The 17,848-nt window shown below is 55.4% G+C and overlaps 2 protein-coding genes across 2 annotated transcripts; both read left to right on the forward strand.

Annotated features, from left to right (window-relative positions):
- The first annotated feature begins 471 nt into the window (after positions 1 to 471).
- LOC116497720 (protein-arginine deiminase type-1-like) lies at positions 472 to 11,021 on the forward strand. The gene is made up of 16 exons (XM_032201646.1): positions 472 to 563; positions 2,456 to 2,630; positions 3,086 to 3,155; positions 4,501 to 4,562; positions 5,290 to 5,407; positions 5,838 to 5,963; positions 6,617 to 6,792; positions 6,880 to 6,983; positions 7,279 to 7,402; positions 8,083 to 8,190; positions 8,281 to 8,432; positions 9,500 to 9,644; positions 9,960 to 10,053; positions 10,134 to 10,213; positions 10,532 to 10,657; positions 10,772 to 11,021. The coding sequence occupies exons 1-16, from the start codon at positions 472 to 474 to the stop codon at positions 11,003 to 11,005; spliced, it is 1,986 nt and encodes a 661-aa protein (XP_032057537.1). The 3' UTR covers positions 11,006 to 11,021.
- Positions 11,022 to 12,449: 1,428 nt separating this feature from the next.
- Positions 12,450 to 17,742, forward strand: LOC116497614 (protein-arginine deiminase type-1-like). The gene is made up of 16 exons (XM_032201469.1): positions 12,450 to 12,628; positions 13,991 to 14,171; positions 14,243 to 14,315; positions 14,392 to 14,453; positions 14,529 to 14,646; positions 14,733 to 14,858; positions 15,138 to 15,316; positions 15,396 to 15,499; positions 15,576 to 15,687; positions 15,774 to 15,881; positions 16,223 to 16,371; positions 16,442 to 16,586; positions 16,669 to 16,762; positions 16,850 to 16,929; positions 17,217 to 17,345; positions 17,438 to 17,742. The coding sequence occupies exons 1-16, from the start codon at positions 12,537 to 12,539 to the stop codon at positions 17,669 to 17,671; spliced, it is 1,986 nt and encodes a 661-aa protein (XP_032057360.1). The 5' UTR covers positions 12,450 to 12,536; the 3' UTR covers positions 17,672 to 17,742.
- The last annotated feature ends 106 nt before the right edge of the window (positions 17,743 to 17,848 follow it).

Below are 17,848 nucleotides of genomic sequence, written 5' to 3' on the forward strand. Positions count from 1 at the left end.
GAAAATGCTTCATTTTAATGATACCGTGTATTATAATAAGCCTAAACTACCATCCTGCATAACAGGAGGGGTAGAAATGTTTAATGCATAAAGCTTTGGAGTCCTTATATGGAGCTGTAAGGGAGGTGAGGGAAAAAGGGGAGAAGGAGCCCCGAAAGGGCTGGCTGCTGAGCATCCAGGGCAGGGCTGTGCATCCCCACCCCGTCCTGCCCCTGTGCCCCCTCCCTGGCCCCGCAATTGCTGCCTGGCCCTGGGGGCTGCCTTATCACCCGCATCTCGCGAGCGGGGCGGCAGCTTCGCGGGTGGCGGAGGTGGAGACGGCAGGGTCCCTGGTCCACCCCGTCATCGAGGGAAGGGAGGAAGGAGGAGTTAAATTCCCCTGCCTTTTAATCCAGTCATGCTGGTTCACCTACAAAGCCGGGCAGCCAGGCAGCAGCTTCCTTCACATGCGGCCGCCGTCCACGGCACACCATGCCCCAACGCCAGGTCGTGAAGATGTCCACCAGCCGCGCCAGCTACGGCGTCTGCGTGCTGGGCACCGAGGTCTTCCTTGACACCCACCGGTAAGGCTAGGGGGGGGTCAGGGCACCGGCGAGCATCCCTAGGGATGAAGGATTTTAGGGGGAGCCTAAAGGTGTTGGGTGGTTTTACTCTTTGCTTGGAAGCGATGGGTGTTAAGGGGGAAGATCTCTGAGCACACGTGGAGTTTTCATCCAAGCTTGGTGCACGGGGGACGTGTGCCCCCGGGTCTGCTTCAGGCGATGCCTCCCATGGGGAGGTGCGCCCGAAGGAGGGATGTCGGCCCCAGCAAAAGCAAGGCGTCGAAGCGTAGCCGAGCAATGACGATGTGCAGGCAAAGCCCATGCACACCCCGGCTAAGTGGGATCTATTTCTGGCTGCGAGAGCATTAGGCAACAGCAATTCAAGATGAGCAACTTGTCCGGAGCTAAACTGGGTTAAAGAACAAATGTGTGGCTCAGGCAGAAAAAATCCACGAGCGGGTTTGCACAGGCGACGTAACAAGAAGAGATTTTTCTGACGTTAAACATAGGGGTTGCTTTATTGGCCAGATATGAGGCTGTATTTACTCTCCTGTGACATTGTCATTATTTAATAAATCACGTTTATAATGATAGCGGCTACAGGCTGAGCCAGTCGGTGCAATTATTTGGGTTGTGCGTTGGAGCCGGGCCAGGAGGTGCTGACGTCCCCCCGATGGGGCTTGGACCCAGCCTCAGCTGCCCTCAAAAGCATTTCATTGTTACCTTCAGCCAGGTGGGAATACAAAAACCCTGTTATTTGCATTGTTTTTCTCAATCTGAAGTCACAGCAAGCATTTAAGCATGGGGCCCAAGACCCAACACGGGCTGATTTGGCTCCTTGGTAGCAAATCTGAGCTTTGGTCCAAAAAGACATATGGCAGATGCTTTTTCAACATCAGGGCTAAAAAAATAGGAGTCCCTTCAAGCCCGCAGGGCACTGGTGGGAGCAACAGCCCTCTCCATGCTGGGGGAAATTCAGTCATGGATGTTTCAAGCTTTGACCATGGCTTGGTTTGGTTTTGTTCAGAAAACCAAGCTTGGTGGGGATCTCGCAGAAGCTTGTGTCTCCGTGGGGTGACGCAGAGGAGCAAGGGCTGTGAAATCAGGGTGAATAGACCCAAATTTGAGATGTCATAGCATGCAACAGCGTGCAGGTAGACTGCGGGTAGTCTTGCAATGTTGCACCCTGGTAAATGCGTGGGGTGACAAACGAGATGATACTTTAATCTCCCCATACAAGCTACTGCAGGAACTGGGGCTGCCATGCCAAGAGCAACGCCGGGAATAAATCCCTTCTGTGCTTTTTTTCTCCCTGCTAAAATTTACTACCGTGTCCCTTTCCGCGTGCGGCTGGGGAGGCTGGCTCCCGATGGCAGACAGGTTGGAGCACTCGCGCACCCCGGACGGAGGTGCCGGGGCTGTAATGAGCAGGTAGGCAGCACTTCAAAGGCGAGGGATGTCATACAGGTGGGGTGCAGGCTCTCCACGCTCGGCTTGGGGTTCTGCTCCACTTTGGGCATCTCTCAGGTCAGGGTATGCAACAGCAAAGAACCAGCTCCCCGATGGGTGACAGCCCAATGTGGTCCCGCTCTTGGTCTGGGTGTTGTGCTGGGATGCTGACGTTTTGGGGTTTTTCTCCCCGTCAATGAAGGAGGTTGGGTGCCCCAGCTTCAGAGATGTGCAATCTGGGCTTAACCACGGACGGACGTGCCAGAGCTCCAGTGGGAGCTCTGCTTGCTCAACAACGCCACAGAGATAATACTCGTAAAAATCAGACGACACATTTCGTCACCTGGAGATGGTTTCTTAGTCCCTGAAACCCAGCTAAGGCTGGATTTTAATTCCAGGAAACCAAGTTTAACTATTTGGGTCCACTGAGGATAACAGGAAAGACAACTCATGCTCTGTTTCAGATCTACCCCCAAAGGTGCCACGTCATTTGATGTCCATGCCACCTCTGCAGTTACGGTACACATCATCCACAACCCCATGACAAAACCCATGTTTAACTCCAGATGGCCACTGGATCCTGATATAGAGGTTGTAGTGACCATCGATGTCACGAGCAAGACCGTCAACGACAATAAGGTTAGTTCCTTTTTTATGAAAAATTGAGTCAAAATTTACAGGAAAGCAAGGCAGATTCGAGCACTTCCAAGCAGTGCTAACATCAGCCATGTTTCCTTAGAATAAGCTCAGAAACCTAAACAGAACCGTGTAATCATTGTGTACGAAAAGTGAAACTAAGAAGGAGAAGGAGATGACATTTTGTGCCCTAAAAAAGAGATAACAGTGATTGCAAAAGCCAGTGTCAGAAACTCCATGCCTGAACAAAAAAAAAAATAGTCTTGCCTTGGCTTTTTCTATACCAGTTTTTGCGTTGAAGCATGCAGAAATTGTTTGGTTGAGCTATGATTAAAGGAGCAGAGCTTTGATGAACCTTCCAACACCTTGTTGTATGGCATTGCCGGGTCAACCCAATGAGTGGAAAGACCTACTCAGCATGACAGGACATGGGTCATGACGTGGTGATGTCTTCGCAGGTTAAGATTTCATACTACGGACAGGAAGAGAATGAGCTTTCGGTGGCTTGGTTGTATCTCACCTGCGTAGGTGCGTATTATGGCAACACTTGTCCGAACGCGGCCAGCCCATCCTGACGCCGCAATCTAGTTGGGTTCAAGGGATGGGAGGTAACTGGGGGATGCAGACTGCCCATCTGCAATGTGCAGTGATGGTTTGGGTGTTCACGGCTTATGCTGACAAGCAGGAGGGAAACAATTAAAATGTTATTGTGCTGCCTTATATGGTGCAAAAAAGACGCAGGCTGGGCACTGTCCCCACCCAACGCACGCAATAAGCAGCCTCCTCTGACCGCTGAGACGATTTTGCTGATGGAGGAGAATCCAAAGATGACCATGTCACCCACCCTTCACTGCCGAGCCCCTCCTCGACCTCCAGTGCAGCTGGTGGAGAGGAATAGGCACCAAAGTGTAGTTGTCTGACCTATTTCAAGAGTTTAGGATGAGATGAATCATTCCCTTGAAATGCCTATTTTCCTCTGCTGACTACAAAGGGAGTCTAGACAACTAGTCTGGATGCAGAGTCTTCCACTTGGATGGATTAATTACCCTAAATTTGGGATTTTCTGAAGCACTCACATGATACTCAGACCTGTGTCCTCAAGTCATGCGCTTGCCTGCCAAAATTGCCCCTGAACAGGCTGATGGTTTCCCACGTCCCATGGACTCCACTGGAGCCATCCAGGGCCACCGCTGTCCACAGAGCTTTGACCTTACAAAAGCTCTTTGCTTGCTTAGATTTAGGACTTCATTTCCAAAATTACAGGCCCAGCTTCTCCATGTGCTCCTCTCTGCATCAAGGAGAAGGCCAATGTCTGCTCCAGCGCCCACATTTTACACGTGCTGTATATATCTCCTTCTCTCCAACTCAGTGGATATGTGTCTTAAGATAGGCTTTGCACAGATTTATGTAGGATATAGATGAGATCTCTGGCAGACCTCCAGTTTGGGCCCAGAAGAGCTCTCTAAGGGAAGTCCTTCTCAAACTTCACATCACCCCTAGCAATTATATAGTGTCCACTCACCCATGGTGAAGGCACTTTCGTGCCTTTGTCATGTTTAGGCTTCATGAAAAAGTGCTATGGTCAACATGCAATTGGTGAAACCACAAAAAAATGCCGTGCAGTGGGTATGTCCCTGCTGGGGGATCCGTGACGGGAGAAGGCGGGTGGAGACCAAGTGGGGAAAGCCTTAAAAAAGCTGTTGGGTTGCTCTTCTATTGGTGTTTTGTTGGCAGCGTTGGGTCTGGAGCCACGCTGGGACATGAAGGTGGGGTTGGCTTTGGGTGACTCAATGCTAGCACCGGGGATGAGCCCAAAATGTCCCCGAGAGCTTGTTCCCATGCTGACGGCTTCCTTTTCACTCTGATGTTTCAGACATATCCCTGGATGTGGATGTGAGCCGTAATGGCAGAGTGAGGAGCAAAGGGAAGGACAAGGTAATGAGAAACGCTGCGTGGCTTTGGGCGAAGTGTGGTGGGTAAATGCGGGGAGCTTCTCTTTGCAGCCTCTTCCCTGCAAATCTCCAGGAGGGAGAGGGATTTGGGTGGTGTCTGAAACAGGGAAAATAATGTGGCAAGTTCTCAGCCTTCTAATTGAGGAGGAAAACACTTTATTTTTTTTTATTCTGTGCCAAAATCTCCTTCCTCTCCAGTCCAGCCCCAGGGATAGTACAGAAGAAAACACTTTTTTTTTTTTTTTTTTTTTTGATTTGAAACGTGCCACTAAATGACTCATCTGCAAGTTTTGCAAGCAGCAAGAGATTTACCCCCTTGGCAAGAAATCTGCATATGCCCAAGCACTTACGCCCGGGTAATTGTCTACAGCCAGATCAGCAGCACAAATTGTACATCAAGATGAGATGCGTTTCTAGAAATGGGATATTCTCTTTCAAATGAGGGCTGGCAGATATACTCTGGCTTGTTAGAAGATAAGATCTGTTTGAAATAGTCCTTGCTGACCTGGCTGGAAGCTGAGGTTAGGAAATTTAGTGGCTTGAAAACATTGCTGCCCTCTCCTCACTAGCCCTGAGTGCACTTTGTGGGATCTCCTCCGAGCATGGATGTGGCTGTAGGGTTTTCCCAGTCCACCCACTACTGGGAGGAGGCTGGGAGGGAGAAATCTTGCTGGCTCTGCTCCCATCCCCGTTGGGTGCTTCTCCTCCAGGCCAAGTGGACATGGGGTCCGGATGGGCAAGGTGCTGTGCTGCTGGTCAACTGCGACAGGGACAGCCCCGGCGCGGTGGGGACAGACAGCGGCCAGGTGGACATACGGACCAATGCAGGTAGGACATATGGACCAGTGCAGGTAGGGCGTCATCTGCAGCACCAGGGGACCTGTAAGGTCACACCAGGGAGCTTTGCCTCTTGCAGCACCTCCATCCTTCTCTCTCCTGTCTAAGGCGCCATTCACGTGTCTGGCGATGGCGAAATGGGTGGCAAAAATAATATCTAGTGTAAGCAGAGCAATTAGAGATAGCAACAGCATTACCTGTTTCCCCATTGCAACAGAAATTGGCTCTTTTCCACATCTCCTTCCCCATTTTATTTTCCTGGACATCTCTATAAAATCTATAAGCGTCATCCCATCAGGTTTGCCCTATAAATCCATGCACAACCAGAGACTGCGTGGAGAATAATTAGCAAAGCCCACAGGCAGTGCTGGAGGCTGGAAACCTCCCCACATCCCCTCTCCTTGTTGCCTTCCCCCCGTAGACCTCCAGGACATGTCTGTGATGCTGCTGCGGACTCAGGGTCCCAGCAATATCTTTGCTGAGTACCAGCTGGTCCTGCACGTCCCCGAGTCGGACGCAGACAAAGTGCGTGTTTTCCATGCCATACGTGAGTATTTCCTCCTCCCTTCCTAGATATCCAGGCCAGCCCATCGTGACCCTGGGGTGGGCAAACCCTTTATTTTATTGCTCGCTCTGGATAAGGGCTGCATGCTAGCACTTGCTAGAAACACTTGTTTATCCCCGAAGTTCCTCTGCAGTTTTAGAAGATGAGGCTATATGGGGAGCTTAAAAATTGTGCAGGGAAAAAATAATTAAAAAAAGAAAAAAAAAGCTCTGTTGAGTGAGATTGCTGAAGTTTTGAGAGCTTCACAGGCAGATAACCCCCCAGTGGCTGCTGGCACCTCTGCAGTGCAGGCAGAGTCCCAGGCGCCAAAGCAGCCCATCTCGTCGGGCTGCACACTTTGCCTTTGAACACCCCGGTTGGTGGATCCCAGCAGTTCCCTGCCGAAAATCAGGTCAGAGGAGCCAAGTATATCATTAGATGCTTAACTTGAGACACGCACCTTGAAAGGGTTTGACCTGAGGGCATAGAGTCCTCTTTGTACAAGCAGATCAAGTGTGTTCCCCAGAGAAGAGCAGGCACACCCGCTCCTCTGCAAACCACGCTGGCATCAGCCACCTCCTCGCTGGTGCCTCTTTCCAGCCCTCTGGATGGGGTGGCCGCCCCGTGCCGGGCTGGCTATTTCGGTGTTTCTGCAGGGAGTGACTCACACCCCCAGTACAAACCCGTGCTGGGGCCGGGTAAGCTCTCCTATGTGCTAGACCGTGTCGGCAGTGGAGAAAACACCTTCTACGTGGAAGGGTTGGCTTTCCCTGATGCGGGCTTCTCCGGGTTGGTTTCCTTCAGCGTCAGCTTACTGGAGGTCCCCCATAAGGTACGTGGGGCCTGCCCCGTCCCTGTCCCATGCAAAACACCTACAGGGGTTTTCGACTGCTGCTCTCCAGCATTTTGCCTCTTGCAGTATTCACCGGGCACCCCGATTTTCACGGATACAGTGGTTTTCCGCATGGCACCCTGGATAATGACACCCAACACCCAGCAGCCTCTGGAGGTTTTTGTCTGCAGGTAGGAGGGATGGCACCCCATCGCTCCCCAGGCTTGGGGACTCTCCAAGGAGAAACTTTTGACCCTTCCTTGTTTTACGCATGCCGTACTGGAGCCTAATGTTGCTGTTCGTAGCCCTCTGGCACCGCTGCGCTCCTTGCATCCCCAAGGAGAAGGTTGAAGGACGTTCTCCAAGAGCTAACCTCGTGCACAGCTATTGCCCAGTGCACTAGGGATGAGAAATGCGCTGCATGGTTGGGATGAGAGGTCTTCTGTGGTCCCTCCTTACAGCCTTTGCTCCTTCCTCTCCCTCCAGCGTCAAGAGGGGCATAAACTCCAACGATGTCTTTCTGGAGCAGCTCCAGGCCCTGTTGAGGAAAGCCAACTGCAAGCTGACCATCTGCTCAGAGGTCGAAAGCCGGAGTGACCGCTGGATCCAGGTCATCCCTCGATGCTTGTAATACGCGTCTCTTCTGGTGCTTCTTACGGGCTCACGGGGCACGCAGGGTGTTGTCCCCAGTGCTGACACCCTGGGAGGGATGAGTTGTGTTGCTCGGGGGAAGCACATGGATGCTAAGAGATGAACTGGACAACCATGAGCTAAAAGATGGGGAAATGCTGCTGGTGGTGGCAACAAGAGTGTTGCCTGGGCCCTGGGGACATTGCAAGAGGGACCCCATTACAAGAGGGAACCCACTGCAAGACAAACCTTGTGGGGCATTGCAAGGGGGACTCCACGGGGCATTGCAAGAGGGACCCCTTGCAAGAGGGAACCCACAGGGTGTTGCAAGGGTGACCATGTGGTGCCTCGCCAGCGGGACGCCGGGTACGCAGGTGGATGGCCACATGTTCCCCCAGCAAGCCCCAGCCCTGCTCTGCTGGTCCTCGTGGCTGTGAATTGCTCACGTGGAGGGGACCTGTCCCCGGCGCCGTGGTGGCGGGCAGGGCGTCACCCGCGGTCCCCCCGGCACAACCAGGGAGCTCTGGGGTTTGGGCAACAGCCGAGTTGTGCCAGGATCTCCCCGTTTCCTGCTCCACCCTCACCTCATGCTTCGCCCAGATGGCTATCACCCCCAGGAGCCTTCCTCCTCCTCCTCCTTCTCCTCTCTTTCCCCAACAGGATGAGCTGGAGTTCGGCTACGTGGAAGCACCACACAAGACCTTCCCCGTGGTCTTCGACTCACCCAGGAACAGAGGCTTGAAGGACTTTGCTTTTAAAAAGATCCTGGTGCGGCAGGGCATTGCTAACTCCTTTTTCCCCAAAACTCCTCTCTTGGGGCCGGCAGCAGCTCCCATCACTGCTCCCCTCTTTTCCCAGGGCCCCGATTTTGGCTACGTGACCCGCGAGCCCCCTGGACATGAGGCCTCCAGCCTCGACTCCTTCGGCAACCTGGATGTGAGCCCACCGGTGACGGTGCGGGGCAAGGAGTACCCCCTGGGCCGCATCCTGATCGGCAGCCCCCTGCCCTGGTGAGACAGGAAAGCGTCAAAAACTGTGGGGAGTGGCTGCAGCAAGTGGAAAATTCCAGGCTAACTCCCACGAAAGCGCAAATTTCACATGCAAACCGCGTTGCTGTTCCTTCTCCCTGTGCAAAATCCTTCGTGCACTGCTATGATTATTTCCCCTCCCAAAATGTTGGTGCTTTCACTCTGATCCTACAGCACCCTAAGCACCATGCCTATTTTTCTTGAAAGGAAAAGCAAGGGAGTTCAGAAAAGGGTAAAACCTTGAATAACTGGAAATTGTTTTTGCTCTGCCCTCGGCAGCAGCTGTGGGCAGGGAACAACAGCACCCTGCAAAGCCCGCACAAAGGCGGCTCTTCATCCAGATAAACAACAACAGGGCTGAGCCCGGACAGGATTTGAGCCAGGACAGCAAACGGAGCAAGCTGTGCTGCTGCAGCACTCAGTGCCTCGCTTACCCGGACGGGAAAATGGGATTTTCCCAGCCTCGCTGGGGCCATAATTATCCCTTATTACAAGAGGTTTTAATTAATGTTTTCTCAGCCTGCTGCTGGCTGTCTAAGAAAATGTAGGGAGGGATTTAAGGCTCGCAAGGATGGGGTGAATTAAGCCTTGTGCCCATTTCAGGGGGGAATGTGCCGAAGCAGAATGGAGGAATGTAATGCACATATAGATATACACGGATAGGTGTGCGTATATTTATATTTATATTTATTACATTTATATGCAAACGTGTATGTGTATACACCTATATGCATATATCTATGTAGCAGTACAGTTATATGCATTTATCTTTGTAAAGGTACATCTGTATGTATACATCTGTACACCCCATGCGTTGTGTTAGCAGATTAGCGGGAGTTTGGGATTCGATGATTCGCTTTGGCCATCAGATCTGCTCAACTCCCCACCTCTTCCCTCCTGAAAGGGCTACAAGTGGGCAGAAATGCTGGCATTTCCCATCAAAATGGGATGTGCTGGTGTGACTTCTCCCCTTTGTGTCATGCGTTTTGGGGACAGATCTTACCAAGATCTCCTCTGTCTCCTCCTCCTCCTCCTCTCTCTGCCCCCAGGGCCTCCGGCCGGCGGATGTCGAAGGTGGTCAGGGATTTCCTTTACGCCCAGAAGGTGCAAGCACCAGTGGAGATCTACTCGGAGTGGCTGAGTGTGGGCCACGTGGACGAGTTCCTCACCTTTGTCCCCGCATACGACAGGAAGGTAGTGTCCCTGCATCCCCAGTGTCACATGTGGCATCTGCTGCTGATGCACAAAGCCCTTTATTTTGGCAAATCAGAAGAGAAAAAAAAAAAAAAAAAAACAAAACACAACAAAACAACTTGGCTTCTGAGCAAAAGGCAAGGCCAGCCCCGTGCATGAATCTCCTTCCTTTTGGGTTGGCTTCCTGGAAAATGATGGGTGCCCCGTGCAACCCCTGGGGCTGGGTTTGGGCACGAATGGGCTAGAACATGAAAATCTCCTCTTTTCATGAAAAAACAAAACAAAAACACCAATCTTCTGGGCTCATCCCCACAGGGTTTCCGGCTCCTGTTGGCCAGCCCCACCGCCTGCTACAAGCTCTTCCAGGAGAAGCAGAGGCAGGGCCATGGCGAAGCCACACAGCTCGTGGGTAAGGAGGCGGGCGAGGGTGTCCCGGTGGCAGCGGGTGCCGGCGGCGTCCCTCACCGCGGCGCTGCCGTCCCCATGCAGGGATGTCGGGCACCGAGCGGAGGAGCATCGATGACATCCTGGCAGATGAGGGGCTGAGGAACGACAACAGGCACGTGCAGGTGCGTGGGGGTTTAGTAGCCAGGGGTGGATTTGGGGAGCACCCCTCTGCTCGCATGTGGCTGCTGGGTGGTTGATGCACGCAAGGGGAGCAGCTGCAAAGGGGCTGAGCACCCTTGGGTGCTGGCTGGGCCTCGGCTTTTGTCCCAGTGGGAGGTGTGAAACTCAAGGCAGGAGGATGCCTGGGTTGGGGGGGTTCAGGAGGTCTCTCAAAAAGGATGCAATGGAGAACATGGGGCATGGGCCACAATAGGGTCCTCACAAACCCCACAGGATGTGTGGGGTTTGGGGAAGCAAGTCAGGGTCCCTGCTCTCTGCAGCGCTGCATCGACTGGAACCGCGACCTCCTGAAGCAGGAGCTGGGGCTGAGCGAGCAGGACATCATCGACATCCCCCAGCTCTTCATCCTGAACGGCTCCCGCGCGGACGCCTACTTCCCAGACATGGTGATACCCCCCCAGTGCCCCTTCTCCTCCCTCCCCACCACCTCCTCCTTTCCACACCCTCCTTTTTCACCTTTTGGGTGAAAAAAAAAACCTGCTTTTTTGGTCCATCCGCAGGTGAACATGCTGGTGCTGGGCAGGCACCTGGGCATCCCCAAGCCCTTCGGGCCACTGGTGGCCGGGCAGTGCTGCCTGGAGGAGCGCGTGCGGGCGCTGCTCGAGCCCCTGGGGCTCTCCTGCACCTTCATCGACGACTACTTCTCCTACCATGTCCTCTCCGGTGACGTCCACTGCGGCACCAACGTCCGCCGCAAGCCCCTCGCCGCCAAGTGGTGGCACGTGGTGCCCTGAAGTGCCCGGGCAGGGGCTCCGGTCCGTCCCGATGGTGGATGAGGGTGGATTTGGAGCATCTCAAAATAAAGTGTTTTGCCAATATGAGCACCGAGGTGCAGCATTTCCTCGCGGCCCGTCCTGTCTCAGCTTGGTTGAAAAAGCTGGGAAGCTGTTTTTGTTATCAGAAGGGTCTTTGTGAGCGTGCTGCATGCGAGGCAGCAAACATCATGCTGCCTTGGGGTCTGGGACCCCATCTCACCTATCCTACTGTCCCTTGTCCCAGCTTCACAGTGAATCACCCCCCAGAGTCCCCAGATCAACCCCAAAATCCCCTCCCATTTGTTGGGACACCTCTTACCCCGTGCAGCACACAAGTGAAGCCTGATGCTTGTGCAAAGCATTTCCCAGATGCCCATGAGCGCATTTCTGTTTCCCTTTTACGTTTACCCATTGCAACAGCTCCTTAAACATCCTCCTGCTGGTGCACCAACTCTTCCATGCACCTGATCCTGTCCCCTTTTGCAGCTGCTCCCTCCTCTGTTCCTCTCCGTGTTTTCTTTGCAATCAGCCGTGGCGCTGCCCCGTGTCGTGTTTGCGTCCGTGGTCTGGGCCAGCAGGAAGTGGCAGCAGGAACCAAAACCGGCCCCGAGAGGCTCCAGCACATAGCAGTGCTGACCTGTCAGCTATTGTGGGGCTAAAAACACTTTTATGGGGCAATTTGCAGGCTGTGATACACAGTGCAAAGCACCAAAAGGGTTACACATACTGTTACAGGGCCCTGGTTTTGGAAAAAAGGTGATTTCTTGTCCCTCCAACCTGATTTTCCCCATGGATGGGGCTTGGCTGAGTTTCCCAACTTCCCCAGCCCCAGCGCGGAGGAGAAATATTGAATTTCAGCAGCGCGTGACCCCCACAATGCTGTGAGTTGGAGGGGGACAGGTGCATCAACAAAGGCCTCTCCTACGCCCCAAAGAGGATTTTAATTAAAACAAAGACGGGCCAAACTGCAGTGGGTTTTGCTGTCCCTGATGCAGGTGACGTCCCGGCTGCCATCCCATGCAATGGATGGGCGAAGCGCCGAGGTTGCACCCAAAAAACAGAAACATTAAAGCAGTTTTGTTGATTTTTCCCAGCCGGGAAAATAAAACCTTTCATTGTTGTCTGTGCGAGGAGCCCTGGGAGGAGCGTGTCGTGGCGGCACCGGGAAATAAAACCCCTCTGAGCCCTGTGCTGGCACACCACCAGCTCGGCTCTGGTGTCACACTGAATATTTTATGGCGTGGTGTTCTCCAGGGTGACAGCATTTCTTTGTTATGTTGGGGAAAAAAAAGCACCGTTTGGGAGAAAGCAGAGGCTGGGGGCGTTCTCGGGGCGCGTTCCCCTGCCGCTGATTCATGCTTTGTCGCCAGAAAGCTCAGCAGTGCGCACCCAGCTGACAGCCCAGAGGTGGGATCAGGCCAGGCTTTGGTTAATCCCCTCCCCGCGGCCAGGCTTTATAATCCCCTCGTGCCGCCCGTCACAGCACCCAAGGGTGCCCGGTGCCGCCGGCATGGCCCAGCAGCGCCGTGTCCACCTCTGCACCCAGCGCCCCACCAGCACCGTCTGTGTGCTGGGCACCGAGCTCTCCCTCGACGTCCTGGGGTAAGTGGCCAGGGTGTCCAAAAACCTGCTTTTGGCTTATTTTTTCCCCTCCTCCTGGAGGAACTAAAGGCTGGATTAGGTGAGGAGAGGGTAAAAATAGTGGTGGGTGGGCTGCGCCGGGTGGGCTCCCCAGGGGCTCTCAGCCTCTGAAGGAAGGGGATCGCGCCCACCGGTGCTCGCTGTAGGATGGGATTGCACCCACCAGTGCCCGTGGTGGGGGCACAGTGCTTGGGCTGCACAAGAGGAGTTTGCAAACACCAAGGAGAAAGAGCTTTTGGGTGCAAAAACCCCCAGGGAGCTCCGGGTGATGCATCCAGCTGCACTTCTCTTCCTCGCTTGAGCATCCCATGGCAGGGGCTCCTGCGCCCAACGATCGGGGTGAAGCAGAACGATTCCCCTGTTCAGGGGAGTCCAGAGAGTTAAACTCTGGAGGCACTGCTCACCGGGGCGTTACCTCCAGCCATCCGTGTCTTTTACCAGCTTTGCTGGCCCCAGCCCAGTTTCAAGTTCTTTCCAGCAGCAAGTTTTGCTTTTTTTTTGTTTTCCAACTTGGTTCGGTTCTGCTTTTTCTATTGCTTCGTGCACCTCCACGCTGCCCAAAACACAGCTGTTGACCCATGGGCACCAGCAGCAGCAGGAAGGGGGGGTTCTCCCCCCTCCTCACAGCACTTCAGCAGGTCCCTGTGAATGGATCCTGCCCCGGCCATGTCCTCTGCACTGGCACGAGTGATGCAGGCTGCAGCCTGCCTGGCCGCCGGCACTTCCCCCCGGCCCCGTCCTGGTTCTTGCAACTGTCATGACTCTGCTTTGCTCTGACGGGGACGTATTTGCTGCTGCGGGGCAAAATGCAAATGTTTGGGAGACCCCATGCAAAAATATTAATAATAAAAATGCTCCGAGTTTTTGTTGCAGTTGAATGTAAAAGAATATTACAGCACTGGTGGCATTTGGCAGGATTTGTTGCAATTGCATACGGCAGGATTTGACACAACTGAACGCTGCAGGAGTTGTTGCTGTTGCACCTTGCAGGTTTTGTTGCATTCGGCTATGGCAGCGTTTGTCACAGTTGAATATTGCAGGACTCGTTGCAGTTTGCAGCGCTTGTTGCAATTGAATATGGCAGGATTTGTCACAGCTGGGCACTGCCAGCTTTGATTCAGTGTTGTAGGACTTGCTGCATTTTGCAGGATTTGTTGCAACCAAACACTGTGGGATTTGCTGCACATTGCCAGATTCTTTGCATTCTGCAGGGTTTGTTGCAGTTGCACCTTGCAGGACTTGTTACGCCTGCACACCTATCCCTGTAGCATGCAGCAATGCCCAAAGCACCCCTGTGGCTCTCACTGCTGCGCTCCCCTGCAGGTCGGCGCCCAAAGATGCCGTCGCCTTCCACGTGCAGGGGACGCCGGGCGTGAAGGTCTATGTGGTGCACGAGACGCAGAGCGTGAAGCTGCCCTCCAGCGTCGGCCGCTGGCCCCTGGCCCCCAGCACCGAGGTGCTGGTGACCATGGAGGCGCTCAGCAAAGACGTTGGTGATGAAAAGGTTGGTGCCGGCCATCCGGGAGGATCTGGGCCCCTCTCTGGATGGCGCTGAGCTCGCCGGCTGTGTTGCAGGTCAGGATTTCCTATTTTGGGGAGGCCAGCGGGGTGCCGGTGGGCAGAGCCATGCTGTACCTCACCTGCGTGGGTAAGTTGGGCTGCTTTGTCCCTAAAACGTGGTGTCACTGCGGCGCCCGCCCCGATGAGCATCCCTGTCCCCGCAGACATCTCACTGGACGCTGACACCAGCCGCAGCGGGTCGGTGGGCAGGACGCTGGTGGACAAGGTAACGTGGGGACTGCAGCCCCCGACCCCATTGCTGTCCCTGATGGTGTCCTCAGCCCCGCTTTGCTGTCCCCAGGCCACATGGACGTGGGGTCCTGATGGGCACGGCGCCATCCTGCTGGTGAACTGTGACTGCGACGAACCCAAGAGCGGGGTGATGGATAACAGCGACACCGCCGTGCGCTCCTACGAGGGTACGGCCGCACGCCCGCCTCCCTTTTTCTGCTTCTCCTTGCTTTCCGTGACTTTCCTCCCCAACTTGTCCTCGCTGTCACCCTAGACCTGAAGGACATGTCGCAGATGGTGCTGCGCACGCGTGGTCCCCGCACCATCTTCACCGGCCACCGCCTTGTCCTTCACGTGGATTTCGGCGAGGCTGACAAAGTCGGCGTTTTCTACGGTGGCAGTGAGTGCCGGCACCAGGGTGGGGGGCCACGTAGACCCCCCTGTTAATGGGGTGGGGGTAAAATGAGAGCAGACACCTCTCAGTCGCATGCCAGGGGGTTGGATTTGGTGAGGGTGCTGGCTGGTGGTGTGCTTGCCACAAGGCTCCACATGCATGCCCGATGCCTGGAGCAGTGGCCGTGGGGTGAGCTGCCCCCGTCGCAAGGCTTTAAGTGAAGAAGCAGAGGTGAAACCCTGCAGGTCAAGGGTGGATGCTCAAGGATGTTGCTTGTGTCTGCAGACAGCGTCTCGCTGGAGGAGTACAAGCACGTGCTGGGGGGTGAGAAGCTCGCCTATGCCGTGAAGCCCAGCCGGCATCAGGAGGAGAGCATCTTCTTCGTGGAGGGGCTCTCCTTCCCCGACGCCAGCTTTTCGGGGCTGGTGTCCTTCCACGTCACGCTGCTGGAGAGCCCTGAGAAGGTAACGCCATAAATCGGGATGGGTTTTACACACAAAGAGGGGAGCGATGGCCCATCCTTGTGTCCCCTCGTCCTTGCAGGGCTTGCTGGAGATACCGATCTTCACGGACACGGTGGTTTTCCGCGTGGCTCCTTGGATCATGACGCCCAACACCCTGGCGCCGCTGGAGGTCTTTGTGTGCAGGTGGGTGGCAGCACGCGGTGGCCGCATCCTGCCCGGCTCCACCGCATCCTCAGCTCTGTGCTGCTTCACTTTCCAGTGTGGAGGACAACGAGGACTTTGTGGCGGCCGTCAGTGCCCTGGCCGAGGAGGCCAAGTGCCCCGTGACCATCTGCCCACTGCTGGAGAACCGCAACGACCGCTGGATCCAGGTGGGTGTGCGAGGGGGCTGAGACCCCCCTGGGGTGCAGCCCTGCAGCTCCATGGGGCTCCCCCCTCTTCTCTGCTGCCTCCGCAGGATGAGGTTGAATTTGGCTATGTGCAAGCCCCCCATAAGACGTTCCCTGTGGTCTTCGACTCACCCCGTGACCGAGGGCTGAAGGATTTCCCCGTCAAGAGCATCCTGGTACGCATGGAACGTGTTCTGCATCCACCTACCTTCCTGGCATTAGTGAGGCATTGCACTGCACTGAGGCAGTCTGCAAGATGATGATGATGATAAATCACCATGGTTTAGTGGTGGGACTCAGTAGGTCAGGCTGATGGTTGGATGTGATGATCTGGAAGGTCTTTGCCAACCTTGATGAATCTGTGCCTCTATAATGGATACATCTCTTTTTTTTTGCATTTATGGGAAGACGATTAGCTGAGTCAGCAGGCACATTTGGTAAAGAGGTGCTGTGCTTTGGGGTTTTGGCATCCCTGAGAAGGGCTTTTAAAGCCATCCTTGCTTTTCCCCCCCCCAAGGGCCCTGATTTTGGCTACGTGGCTCGGGACGTGCAGAAGGACGCCTCCAGCCTCGACTCCTTTGGCAACCTGGAGGTCAGCCCGCCGGTGACGGTGGGGGGCAAGGAGTACCCGCTGGGCCGCATCCTGATCGGCAGCAGCTTCCCCAGGTGAGGGGCCGGGTTTTTTTGGGGTACGCCGCCGAGAGGCGCCCCTCACCCTGGGGCTGTCACCCCCCAGGTTCGGCGGCCGGCGGATGGCCAGGGCCGTGCGGGATTTCCTCTTGGCGCAGCGGGTGCAAGCACCCGTGGAGCTCTACTCCGACTGGCTCCACGTCGGGCACGTCGACGAGTTCCTCAGCTTCGTCCCCGCCCCTGATCGGAAGGTGGGCAGCCCTTGCTCGGGGTGCATTTTGTAGGGTGCGGCCATCACACTGCTGCCCCCAAATCACCCCTCTCCATCCCCAGGGTTTTCGGCTGCTCCTGGCCAGCCCCAGCGCCTGCTACCAACTCTTCAAGGAGAAGCAGGAGCAAGGTTTTGGGGAGGCAGCGATGTTTCAGGGTAGGGAAGCTGAGGGACCCCGCCAGCCCCCCCTGCCGTGTGTCCTCCCAGCATGGGGTGACAGACTGCTCCCCCTCTGTGCTGCAGGACTGCAGGCGGTGCCCAAGCCAACCATCAACGAGATCCTGGCTAACGAAGTGCTCCGGAAATTCAACAGCTACGTGCAGGTGAGGAAGGGGAGTGGGGAGATGCTCTGCACCCCTCCCTGGCTGCCCCACTGCCCCTCTTTTCCCCACCCACCTCCCTGTCCCTCTGTCCATCTCCCCACCTCCCCATCCTTCTGTCCGTCCATCTGTTCCTCTCCCAATCTCCCTGTGTCTCCATCCCCATCCCAACCCTGTCCCCCCACTCCCCCACCCCTCCCTCTCTCCCCATCACCCCTCGCTCTCACTCCCTGCCCCCCGAGCCCCCCAGGCTCCCCCCCGACCCCCTCTCCACCCTCCCTCCCTGGCAGAACTGCATCAGCTGGAACCGGGACATCCTGAAGCGGGAGCTGGGGCTGGCCGAGCAGGACATCATCGACATCCCCCAGCTCTTCCAAGGCAATGAGCAAGCCTGCGCCAACGCGTTTTTCCCTGACATGGTAACACAAAGCTGCAGGGATGGTTTGGGGAGGATGGGGGAGAGGGCTCGCTGTGAATTTAGGGTTGCACATTGGCGTCCATCCGTCCGCAGGTGAACATGCTGGTGCTGGGCAGGCACCTGGGCATCCCCAAGCCCTTCGGGCCACTGGTGGCCGGGCAGTGCTGCCTGGAGGAGCGCGTGCGGGCGCTGCTCGAGCCCCTGGGGCTCTCCTGCACCTTCATCAACGACTACTACTCCTACCACGTCCTTGCCGGAGAGGTCCACTGCGGCACCAACGTCCGCCGCAAGCCCTTCGCCTTCAAGTGGTGGCGCATGGTGCTCTGAGCCACCCTGGCTTTCCCCCTTTTTTCCCCCAAATCCTTCTCCCCATTCCTGCAAGTGCCTTCAGCAGCGGTGGCCCCCCCCAGCTCCCTGTTGGAAATAAACCAGGGCTGCGGCTTGCTCCCAGCTTCCTGCCTCTTCCTGGGTGCTCAGGCTTGAAGTTTTGCTGTAAATGGGATG

Source organism: Aythya fuligula, chromosome 21, assembly GCF_009819795.1.
Source record: "Aythya fuligula isolate bAytFul2 chromosome 21, bAytFul2.pri, whole genome shotgun sequence".
Lineage (NCBI taxonomy): Eukaryota > Metazoa > Chordata > Aves > Anseriformes > Anatidae > Aythya > Aythya fuligula.

Coding starts and splice junctions, on each gene's coding strand:
- LOC116497614 (XM_032201469.1), top strand. CDS start 12,537: ATGGCCCAGCAGCGCCGTGTCCACCTCTGCACCCAGCGCCCCACCAGC. Junction 12,629..13,990: donor CTCTCCCTCGACGTCCTGGG/GTAAGTGGCCAG, acceptor GCTCCCCTGCAG/GTCGGCGCCCAAAGATGCCG. Junction 17,346..17,437: donor ACGCGTTTTTCCCTGACATG/GTAACACAAAGC, acceptor ATCCGTCCGCAG/GTGAACATGCTGGTGCTGGG.
- LOC116497720 (XM_032201646.1), top strand. CDS start 472: ATGCCCCAACGCCAGGTCGTGAAGATGTCCACCAGCCGCGCCAGCTAC. Junction 6,793..6,879: donor TACTGGAGGTCCCCCATAAG/GTACGTGGGGCC, acceptor TGCCTCTTGCAG/TATTCACCGGGCACCCCGAT. Junction 8,433..9,499: donor ATCGGCAGCCCCCTGCCCTG/GTGAGACAGGAA, acceptor CTCTGCCCCCAG/GGCCTCCGGCCGGCGGATGT.